This window comes from Xiphophorus couchianus, chromosome 15 (genome assembly GCF_001444195.1).
Source record: "Xiphophorus couchianus chromosome 15, X_couchianus-1.0, whole genome shotgun sequence".
Classification (NCBI taxonomy): domain Eukaryota; kingdom Metazoa; phylum Chordata; class Actinopteri; order Cyprinodontiformes; family Poeciliidae; genus Xiphophorus; species Xiphophorus couchianus.
Genome location: NC_040242.1, coordinates 14,895,977 through 14,907,992, shown reverse-complemented (window position 1 = coordinate 14,907,992; position 12,016 = coordinate 14,895,977). Strand labels below are relative to the sequence as shown.

At 41.7% G+C, this 12,016-nt stretch overlaps 1 protein-coding gene across 1 annotated transcript; it reads left to right on the top strand.

Annotated features, from left to right (window-relative positions):
• The first annotated feature begins 868 nt into the window (after positions 1–868).
• dll4 (delta-like 4 (Drosophila)) lies at positions 869–11,692 on the top strand. Its single transcript, XM_028040727.1, has 11 exons — positions 869–1,324; positions 1,467–1,727; positions 2,151–2,208; positions 2,825–3,088; positions 5,979–6,039; positions 7,214–7,344; positions 7,542–7,711; positions 7,801–8,020; positions 8,489–9,218; positions 9,941–10,049; positions 10,486–11,692. Exons 1-11 carry the CDS (start codon positions 1,271–1,273, stop codon positions 10,489–10,491), a joined length of 2,064 nt encoding a protein of 687 aa, XP_027896528.1. The 5' UTR covers positions 869–1,270; the 3' UTR covers positions 10,492–11,692.
• Positions 11,693–12,016: the final 324 nt, after the last annotated feature.

Genomic DNA, 12,016 nt, shown 5'->3' with positions numbered 1-12,016 from the left:
GAAAGGGAGGGACGGAGAGAGGGAGAGTGCTGATTTGCATACAGCTGAATAGTCCCGTCCCGCACAGAACACCCGCATGAGGGCGAGAGAGAGACACGCGCGACAACAATAGGAGGCACGCTGCTATTAACCGTAAAATGTAGGGGTGGGCACGAAAGGGCACACGCCAGGTACAAGATGAAACACGCCCACAGTCGCAGTAAAAAGCAGTGATTTAGCGTAAGCACCAACAATCGGCCGTAAAATCAAAGAAATGCTCGTGTTTTCTTGAGGGCATTGATCACATTCTAAATCGAAACACATATTTCACATCGCATCGGTTTGGCGTCTAAAAGCATATACAATTAACCAACTACACCACTGCAATTCAGTTGGTTTAACTTTGAAGTTAACTATTGGTTTACCGTTTAATCTTATTTCTGTTGCCATTGTGTGTGATCCATCCCCGGGGAGACTCCCGTGTGCGCCCTGCCGGAGTGCTGTCTCCGGGCGGACGCATGGTCCCCAAACCTGTAGTGAGGGGCTGATTAGGCGTGCAATTGAGTGGAACCAACTGCGAAAACAGTACACGAAGAAATACCCTAATTGAACTGATCCTCTACACTCAAAGTTTTGTCTCCTCTTAGATTGTCCCCTTGCGTAAAGCATTCCAGTGCGCGCACTCGGTTGTAAAAAATCATTTACAAATGTTCCGGGTTCGTTAATAGTGGTGGGGCACCTCATTGCCATTGAGGATTAAATCTGGATAATTGTTGTTAGGGTGGAAAGGAAGGGGGTTGAATATGTGAACGGGGGCGGTGCCATGTTGGGTGAGTGACAGTTTATGTAATGAGCCGCGCAGTGTACATCTATATATCCAGGAGGAGACGCTCTACGGTTCATTCACTAGTAATAAGGCTGATGAACGTCCGTGGCGCACTGACGCACCGAGTTCAGCACCAAAACAAGCTTTGAGCCTTTACACGCACTCAGCGGAGGGACACACTGTGGAGTATACACAAGGAGAGGACGCCTGCTGAGCGAAAAAGACGCGCGGCTGTGGATATTCTGGTCTTCCCTCGGCTTCTGGATAACTTTGAGATTTGGGAACCGTTCCTCTGGACCCTTTTGACGCACGGCAACAAGGAGCTTTCGGAGGATTTATGTGTGTTTTTTAGATTGTTGCTTTTGCCAAAAACAAATCATTTTCTTGGGCTTAAATACTTGGGAGTAAGGAGGCTTTGCGGTTTCTGGCGGCTGGTGACACGGCTGCCCTGGAGAAACGAGAAGGATGGCAGCCTGGTTCACCTTTACCATCGCCTTCAGCACCACGTTAATATTACAGGTATGGAGAATGAAGAATGAGGATCGAAAACAAGCGATGAGACGGTTGTTGTCGTTTTGTTTTCACGCTTTCTCAAATAACGTCTCACTTTCCCTCCCCTTATTTATTTATTTTTTTTTATTTTTTTTTTACATTATTTTAGGTATTTGGCTCGGGAGTTTTTGAGGTAGATCTCCATGAATTTAAAAACCACAAAGGCTTGCTGGCAAACGGGAACGCGTGCACGCCCAGCTGCAGGACTTATTTCAAAATTTGCCTGAAGAACTACCAGGCTGTGGTGTCGCCAGGTGACTGCATCTTTGGGAGTAGGGAGACACCGGTGCTGGGGACGAACTCTTTCAGCGCCAAGGACAGCGGCACTTTACCCAGACCCATTCAAATCCCCTTCAAGTTCGGATGGCCGGTAAGGGCGTGGAAGGCGCGCAGCATAAATGCATCCACGTTATTATTTTTGTGCATTGCAGCGGCCCCCATTGTGCTGCGTTATTGTTGTTGTTGTTGTTGTTGTTGTTTTTGACGGGGGAGCAGCTGTGCGTTTTGGGAGCGCACCGGTTATTGGTCCGCTCGTCTAATCCATGTCATTAGGTAATGCTCTGGCGACGACCAGATTGCGCCGCTACGACGTCGCTCACTTTAAAGTCTACAGGGGCCATACGCTGTGCTGTATATGGTTCACTGTAACTCATACATGTCTCCATACATCCTAACTGTAACACATATGAACTACGACACAGAATCAGAAAAAAAACCCAAACCAAAAAACATTTAAAAGTTGTGAAATTATAAACTAAACAGTTTCACCGACTGCGTGTGTTTTTCTCCTCAGGGGTCATTTTCATTAATTATTGAGGCCTGGCATTCACCTTATGGAAATCTACCTGTAGGTGAGTGCAACATATACTACCACAGGAGGGAGCTCTCCTTAGCTTTTTTTTTTTTTTTTTTTCTGTTTCCTATTCACAGATTAAAAATTAAAACATGGCTATATTTGATTCTAAGTGGCCGATTAAACATTTACTTCTTAATCGTAATGTTAAATGTCAATACTTTGAGACATTTTTCACGCCTCTGCGTCCCTTTATTATGAACTTCAGAGCACCTTTTTCATTCTTATGCCCAATACAATTGAACTTCCTCTAGTTTTATTTTTGGCGTGGGAAAGAGCTGTGGGCTCTTGGTGAGAATACACAGCGCCTGCCAAAAGCCCCTGACTACATCTTCCTGTATTTTACACCTTACTCTGTTCTGCCCTTTGGAAGAGGGGACTGGGCCTGGGAATGTTTTTTTTTTCTGCTGACAGGAAAAAAAGAGGAAATTTCGACCTGAGTTTATCTTTCATCTCAGCTATATGGGATTTGATTAAGGGATGCAGTTACTAAGACGAAACTGGATTACTCTTTGACCTAATCATCACAAGACAGCTGCACATTTAAATTAAAAAAAACATTTAACTGTTTTAATTTCTTTCTCTCTTTCTAATTGATCTTTCATCTTTTACAGATACCAACAATCCAGACTTTATGATTAGCTTTTTTGCCATCCAAAGACAGTTGGGCGTAGGAACCGACTGGTCCCAGGACACACAAACCGAGAAACAGACGGAGCTTAGATATTCCTATCGGTTCATCTGCAACGAGAGCTACTATGGGGAAAGTTGTTCCAAAAAGTGCACGCCCAGAGACGACCGGTTCGGTCACTACACCTGCACCAGGGATGGTCAGCTGTCTTGTCTTCCCGGCTGGAAAGGGAAATACTGTGAAGAACGTAAGCCGAATCTTTTGGTTTCTCACCTGGCTGCCTTTCGATATAAACTGAAAGTCTTGGTCTGAACTTGACCGCTGATATTTATTTTGCAATCTAAGATTATGAGCAATTAGATGCTCCCTGTGCAACCATAGGTAAGGAGCTTGACTTTCTTATTGTATTTATGCCAAGAAAAGAAGTCACAGATAAAGATGTTATCCCCACTGAGGTCCAGATCTTCAGCCAGAGATTTCCTAATAATACCTTTGTCTGTCAGGCGGTTTTGTTGTGTAATGCTCCTTGATGGCCCATTTCTATCACATAATTCTGAAATGTAACTGGTTGTGGGATTGTAAACACAACATTGAGCTGGTTGGAACCTACTTGACCACTTTGCTGACCCACACTCTGAAAAGCTCCAAATGAGCCCACAGGAGAGCCCCTGATGTCATTTTAGTCCCAAAATACCAAAGGGTCCCCCGCTCCCTTTCACCAAAAACAAATTAATCAAAGAGTAGATTGGAAGGAGGCATCGTGAGAGTAATAGCTAGACCACACGGGTGACAGTGGATCTGTCATCCATGTCACACTGGTGGTGAAAGAGAAACTGGCATGCACTATTTTGACCGTGGCGCCAAATTCTAACCAGATGGGCTCACGTGTTGCAATTACGCACACACATCAATCGTGCGTGACTACAGAAAATATACATGGGAGAAGACAGATTGAGCATCTTTCAGACACCATAATTTCCACTCCGCTCCCACACACCCATGCATGGATGTGAGCAAGACTGTTCATTTGGGTTTAGTATAACTTACACTTAGAGACTGCTGAGCCGACACAATGCAAAAGCAAACTAAGCAGTTGTTTAGAGGACCCAAACCAACAGGGGGCACCAAAGAGAACTAGAATTGTCACATGCTTTACAATGTACTTTTTTTTCTAAGTAAATCAGAAAATTGTTGCTGAACAGGTTAACATTTTGGAAGTAGGCCACATAAACTAGCCTAATTAAGGACAAATTAAGGTCAATATTTTGACACAAACGTATCTCAATTATTTCTTTAAAGGTCCAAATGAAAATAAAGGCATAGTCTGTTAGATAGCTACCATTTTCTACTAACACAGCAACTCAGGCATTCTTTCTGTACAATTAGAAACCACATTTGTTTTGATATTTAAGGTATTTAAGTGCCATCAATCCATAAGGCACATAAAGCAACACACATTTGGTTACTGTGTGACAGTATTTTTTAATTGTAAGCCATAATAATGCTTATGCAAGATGTGTAATGCATAAACATTCAAACATTGATGATAAAAGCAGAGCCAGCCCAAGGCACAAGGGTGCTAAGGACCCTGAACCAAAGTTTAGGGTCCTTAGGTCTGCAGGTGCCCCCTATGCATGCCGGATTTGTAAAATGAAGATAGAAATGTCAAAACTTTGAAATTAAGTTGCATTTAAAAGTAATGGACCCACTTTTAATGAGAGATTAATAAATAGCAATTTTAAGTTATTAAAAAAATTTCTCAATTTGTAATTACTTTGGATTTAAAATGCATTAGAAATCATTAGTTGTAACATTACAAAGAGAAATATTTGTGGTTTAAGTCAGTTTTAGTTTATCATTCAATAATCTTTACTCTATGCAACAAAGTTTGTTGTGAAACATAATCCTATGAAAATGAGCTTCCAAAGCAACTGAGTATATTTAAAATAAATAAATAAATAACATGTACTACTATTTATTTATTTAATAAATGTGAGTTAAATAAAAGAAATTGTTGATGTAGCCTACAATGTATTTTGTTTAATGCACAACACTCAAACAATCAGGCTTGAAAAGTGTAAAAGAAGTATTAGTGATACTGTAAGAGCTTGTGGGTGTTAGAAAAGGTTTTCCGAAATAAAACTCTGCTTAAGGGAACACAAAACATTGAGCGGCCTCAGTGTACAACTATTAATTGAGCAGCGGTACTTGATAGCAATTAGGACTCCCATCTCACTCCTAATCAAAAGCTGTTTAAGCTCCTATATAGCGTTGGGCCGGCTCTGGGAGGGTTTTTAATACAAATTGAAACAGAAGCTGAACTTTTCCTTTTTCTTACCTACCCTCAATATCCGTCTTATAATGCGATTAAAGAAATCATTTGCTATTCGTGTAAAAGAAATGTTGAAGTGAACCCTCGATACAATTTCCCCCTTCAGGGAACACTGTATTCGCGCGTGCCCGGTAACATAATCCGCAGGCGGGAAAGAAGGAGGAGGGGGCGCGCGAGCATCGATAGGAGGAGTCCGGGCGACAGCACGCGCCAAGGTTAATCGCGGCATTATTATCCGCCACGCGCCACCGATGTTTAGCCCCTTCCATTGTTGGGCGCGCGGCAGTAGCAGCTGCAAATATGGCTGCGGCGGACCACAAACAACAATAGTGACAGCTGTCTGCTATTGAGAGCAAGCATCTGTTCCGGACTTAAAGCGGGCCGCTTTACTGTCAGCCGCCTGATATGTTGTCCCGCGAATCAGTGTCATGCAAGACCGGTGCACTTAAAACAGGACAAACAAACTATCTGCCCTGCCCACCCGCCACAGACTCACACCATCCCATCTCTCTCTTTAAGGGGCAGCTGTAACTAGGGTGTGTCAGACAGGTTTAGATTAATGACCAAAGTTAAAAAAGACTAAAGCCTCACGCACTTCAACATGGACACTCAGAGTGTACTATTTCGAGAAATTGCCATCTCTTTAGCCTTCATGCTTGTTATTGTGAAGTATTAAAGGATTACCTGACATCTTTACAACCCAGCAGTTATTTTTAAACAATTGTATTTTTCTACAAAGTCAGTGCCTTAGCACTTATTTTTAAAAAGTGACTTATCTTTGTTTTTTTTTTTCTTTATACTGTAGCTATCTGTCTTGAGGGGTGCAGTGAGAGGAATGGGAACTGCTCCAAACCTGGGGAGTGTGTGTAAGTATCAAATATTATGAAGTGTTGAAATATGTGTTGGGACACAGGCTATGAGAACAGTGTTTGTTGCTTTCACATTTGCTTGTGCTTCTCGTCAAGCAACTTAGCATATTAATAAGAGAAACTGCACTGTACTCGTTGGTATATTAATAATATCTTTACCTATATAGTCATCAATGTCCTTAAAAAAACAAGATCTGTACTAAAGTAATGAAACAAAGATTGAAAAAGAGACCAGAGGATGTAAGGTACTAAAACAAACAAAAAAAAAATCTAGAAGAATCTAAAACCAGCAAAATATGTACAGTAGAGTAGAGGATAAAATAAAAATTTTGTCACAGTCAGCATCATACTAGATAGAAAACCAAAGAACCTAAAAGTGTAGTTAACTGAGATTTCAGCAAAACAACCATAACTTCCAAATTTGCAATTTATCTTTAAAACCCCCAAAGAAGAGTACGTAGTAGAGAAGCTATTTTAGTGTAATCCAATAAAAGAGGTTCAGATCTACCAAACTGTGTAAATGACACACTGCTCTCACTAACTTCTCCTCTTCCCACGTTCCCTTCCTGTCACTGCCCCATCCCATTCACTTGCTCAGCAGCAAGAATAATTTGCACACTCAACCCCATCCTTGGGAGAAGTTCCTCCTCAAGTTTTTGCTGCTCTCGTTTTAGACATAAATCCATCATTTGCTGTGCAAAAACTGTCCCTAACTGGGAATAAATACTTGAGATATAAAACAATGTGATGCTCCTTCTTTGGCTCAAGTGGTTTGACAGAAGTTGCAGCACAACGTACAAAAATAATATTGACTACGCATAACAATTGATCTATAATTATAAGTTGCTTATTCATGGTTTTACATCACTTCAGCAAAAGCCTGCTATGTAACTTGTCATTTTGCTGCCGTGAATTTAATCATCATGCAATATTAATGGGATTTAACTGTGATGGAACATCTGCTAATGTTGCAGAACTGCTCTCTGATTTCTTTAGGTCCTTGCCAGTAAATTCCTAACTAAACTATAACACATGGTTGTTTGCTCTTAATCAATCAAAGTCAATAGCTTGCGTGTTTAAAACAGTTGATGTTTTGTAGTTTTGTGTGCAAAGAAACTCTGATGTTACTCAGAAGAGAGTAATCCAGAAACATCTGTTGTCATTTCTTCAGATGCAGGGAAGGCTGGCAGGGCACGTTCTGCGACGAGTGCAGGAAGTACCCGGCCTGCAAGCACGGTACCTGCCAGCTGCCATGGCAGTGCAACTGCCAAGAGGGTTGGGGAGGCCTATTATGTGACCAAGGTACGCACACACAACTTTTACCACTTGTTTCTTTTGAGAAAAGATGCTCTCATATTACTAACTTGAAAGCATTAGTAAATTAGGTTTCCCCTAAAGCGTATTCAGAGCTTTCCACGCACACATCAAGAGTAGGTAGCTCTTTTCCCTCCCTTTGCCTCTCTGTAAACAAACCCTCTTTTCTGTCCTCCCCTCTTCAGACCTGAACTTCTGCACCCATCACCATCCCTGTTTGAACGGTGCCACCTGCATGAACACAGGCCAAGGGAGTTACACGTGCACTTGCTTGCCAGGATTCACAGGGGTTAACTGTGAGCTGGAGATGCAAGTATGCGACAGCAACCCTTGCAGGAATGGAGGCATATGCACTGTAAGTTGATTGAATAAGGGATCATACCTGTCGATTGTTGCTTGTGTTATCTGAGGCCTACATTTTTTTTTCTTGTTGCATTTCTTAAGAATCTGGAGACCGGCTACAGGTGCACATGTCTCCAAGGTTTTGAGGGTTCCCACTGCGAGCACAACCTGCTGACATGTGCTGACTCCCCGTGCTTCCACGGCGGCAAATGCTGGGAGAAAGACAATGGCCGCAGCTACATGTGCGAGTGTCCTTCCAGCTACACCGGACTCAACTGTGAGAAGAGAGTGGACAAATGCACGTCGCTTCCCTGTGCTAATGGTACGGTCTTCCTCTGCTCTTTGGCCTCCCATACCCCCCTTTTCTGAACTTCCCCTCGCTACCCCTCTGTCTCCCCACCACTAAGCTTTTAAATTCCTGCTGCTGGAAGCAGTATGGAACAACAGGAATTGTTGGGAACTTGGTGTCTATTGTCTTCTACATAAACATTCGGCAGCTCAGAGCAACGGCTTGTAAATGTCACCACAGCTTGCTGCGGTTGTTGGTGAAAGGCAATAAATATCCAAACGCAGTTCAGTTTTGTGTCTTCTTGTAAACATGCAGCCTTCTAAGATATTGTTCTCTGTTGAGGACAACAATACACAGTATTGTGGTCGCAATGGATTTGACAAAGATGTGTGAACCCAAGAGGGATTAAGTTCTTTGTGATTTTGAAATGCTTGTCACTGAAGTGTTTCTCACTATGAAATGTATGTACTTAGTCATCATTCCCTTTTTTATCCTTTTTAGGTGGTCTGTGTCTGCTCCAAGGTGGCATGCGCATGTGTAGCTGTCGCGCAGGGTTCACTGGACAACGCTGCGAGATCAACATCAACGAATGTGCTGGAAACCCATGCCTTAATGGAGGAACCTGCCAAGACCGAATAAATGACTATGCCTGCATTTGCCCCGCGGGCTATGGTGGACGAAACTGTGACAGAATCCTGGACGAGTGTTTCGTACGGCCATGTCTCAACGGAGGCATTTGCACCACAGGCAGTGGTCCAGGGAAGACTCCGGCAGCCTGCACCTGTCCTCCAGGCTACACCGGGCCTCTGTGTGAATCCTTCGCCACCTTCACCTCTCCAGTGACGGGTGATGATGGTTTCCAGTGGGTGGCGGTCTCTCTGGCAGTGGGTCTGGTTGCGCTGCTGGTTCTACTGTGCATGGTGGGATTTGCTTTGAGGCACATCCACAGGCAGGCGCAAGGTCAAGGAGCAGAAACAGAGACTATGAACAACCTTTCGAAGGTGCAAAGTGATAACTTGATCCCAGCATCGCAGCTGAAAAACACCAACCAGAAACTCAGTCTGGAGGTGGACTGTGACTCAGAAAAATCAAACTTTATCCACAAAAACTATCACTTGGACTCTTACAACTCTAAAACAAAGGATTTTAAGGACGAAAAGTCACAAGAAGATAAAAGTCTTATTTATGACAAGAGTTTAGAAGATAAAATGCCTTTGAGCAGAATGTACAGGTAAGGGGAAACACTCTTTCAAAGCAACACTTTCGGGATTTTTTTAAGGGATGTTCTGTTAAAAGGTTCTAAGCATTTACCACTTTCAGTAGATAAATCTTTTGGCATCTTCAAGTCCAGGAAGATAAAGCTAACGGCTAGTCCAAGATGGTCCAACACCAAAGCATGCTTATGTAACTCAAATAAGAAAAACATTTTAGCAATGTACGTAAATACTATTTTATGAATCTTTTAACTGTAAAGGTTCACTGCATTATCTTTTTTTTCTTTTATATTACTCAGTGTAAGTGAAAGCAACTTATTGGACATTGGATTTGTTTTAATGCGTAGAAGTCTCCTTTAGTCTTGACCTTCTCTGACTAGCCATTAGCTTTAACCCCAGATTTAAAACAAAAATAATAGCCAAGAAACAGCTACACAATTATCTTCTACAGAGAATAAACTTGCTGTTTATAACCTTTTAATACAACCTCCCTTCAAAGAATCTGAAGAATACATAAAAAGCACTCAAACTGCATCAATGACGTCCTACTATGGTAGAAATGCTAAGAAGATTTCCCTCTTACTTAAGGCCAGGATTTTGTTTGTGTGAACACATCAGCTTGTTTTTTTTACTAGCTTGGAAGGAACACTTTGAATTGTTCCTCACCTGCAGTTGCTAACACACAGTTGTCCCTTGTGAGTATTTTTACATTGATACAACTTTCGCTTTGTGTTTGAAGTGAAAAGCCAGAGTGTAGGATATCTACAATATGTTCCTCAAGAGACTCCATGTACCAGTCGGTATTTGTTATAGCTGAGGAGCGGAGGGAGTGCGTCATAGCAACTGAGGTAAGCATTTTCTTGGATTTTAAACGCATTACTTTGTCCCAAGTGCACTATCCCTCAATAATGATCAGGCTATTTATGGAAGAACTGTAGATTTTTGGAGTTAAGATTGGGAAATCCCATATATATGCATTATTGGTTTCTGTAAGTTAGACTGAATGTTCTTTATCTTGGCCACGTGATAACTTAAAATCCTTACGCATAATGTTTTCTCACACATGTTTGGCTCTGCTTGGTCTCAAAGGTACTATATATTTTATTTTTGTGGCATTTGGCAGAATTCTTTTTATCTTTCCAAGTTAAATATAAAAGAGAATAACTTATGAACTATTACGACACTTGGAAAATCTTTTGTTTTAATTGATTCATACAGTTCAGAACAACCAAATAGACTTGGTTTTTACTCTAATTTCTCTTCGCCTCTTTGTTTCTCCCACAGGTATAGACTGCGAGGGGTCAGAGAAGTTTTGGACGCATAACTGAGACACAATCGAGACAGAATGTAATGTTCTGGATTGTTTACAAAATGCTGAGAGGAGTCCGGGGATTGTTTTAGATGCTCATCGCTGCTCTGAAACACTGAAGAACTGTTGAGGGCCGAGACGTTAGCCCTGTAAAAGAAATCGAAACCCGACAGAAGGAGGACAGGGCTGACCGACCTAATGTTGACCAAGTGTTTGTATGCAGAGCATGTACAATGATGGACCTTCCCCAATGGATGGAAGGCAAATAAGACTGACCAGATGTGGTTTGAAGATGGACAAAGCATCTGGGAAATGATCGTTTAGCATCTCAGCCAACCTGGACAGCTAAAGGAAGAAAGAAAGGTGGATATTTGCCCCTCGTATCTGACCTGGCCTTGTTTGATAATCATGATGACTTTGAAAGCCAACCAATCAGAAATAAAAGGTGCCTAAGATCTGACTCTCCAAATCACCCCAGCCCCTCCTCCCCCATCGTTCCCTCCTCAATAATCACTCCTGCCAGCTTTGCCTGCTATGCAAGACTCAGGGTCGAAAGGAGTGAATTCACCCGCTGTCCCAGTCCAGCGTCGGCAACAACGAGAGCTACGAATATGCGAAAATATCCCTCAGCTGTTCATCACGTTGGAAAAAGACGGGACTAGTTGGACTTGGCCAGCGCAAGGGTGGAGATTGTATGCAGCCCAAATTCACTACAGAAGCCTTAAAAAGAGGGGGTTTCAATGCTAAATGTGTGCCCTTGTCTGTTCTTTGTTCATTTGCACTACCATAAAAAAAACCTAGAATGGAAAACAAGAGAACACTTTTTAATCAACAGGGATTTCACGAGAAAAACCACAGGAGCCCAACAGTCAGCGCAGTGCCAGCAAAATCCCAGAGAAAGTGTGGATAGGAATGTATTTCTTATGCAGGCTAAAGACAAAAATAACTGAGTCAAAAGGAGAAGGAAAAGACTGTCACACCACTGCCTGCCTATAGTAAATTTCAAAAACGTAGAAAAACCAATAATGTAATTTTTTAAATGATTATTTTCAGAGTTTAATTTAAATATGACACTGCTCTTTATATGTTTTATAATATTATTTTGTATATAATGCATATTTATAAGGACCAAACTTCTGAAGAATAAAACTGTTTGTCACTAAATGGAAGAAAAGAAAGTTATTTTTGGGGGAGTTTTCTAAACAATGACGTTGACAAGAAACGATGCCATGTGTTGTGTGCTTATTTATGTTTGGTTTTAAAGATTTTGAGATGTGAAAGTCAGCTGTTTCCCTGCACTCGCACATTTTATAGCACCTCTTAAAGAAGTGAAACTCGGGGCTAAATTTAAAGTGAGAGTCGAGATTAAAAGGTTTGTATACGATAAGAACGATATGCAAAAGTAATTTAAATAGATAGCTTTGACATCAACAAAACAAAACAAGTATTTACAATGCAGGTAGCTTATTGCAATGTGCAATTTAAATGAAAAAATTACTAAAAAGA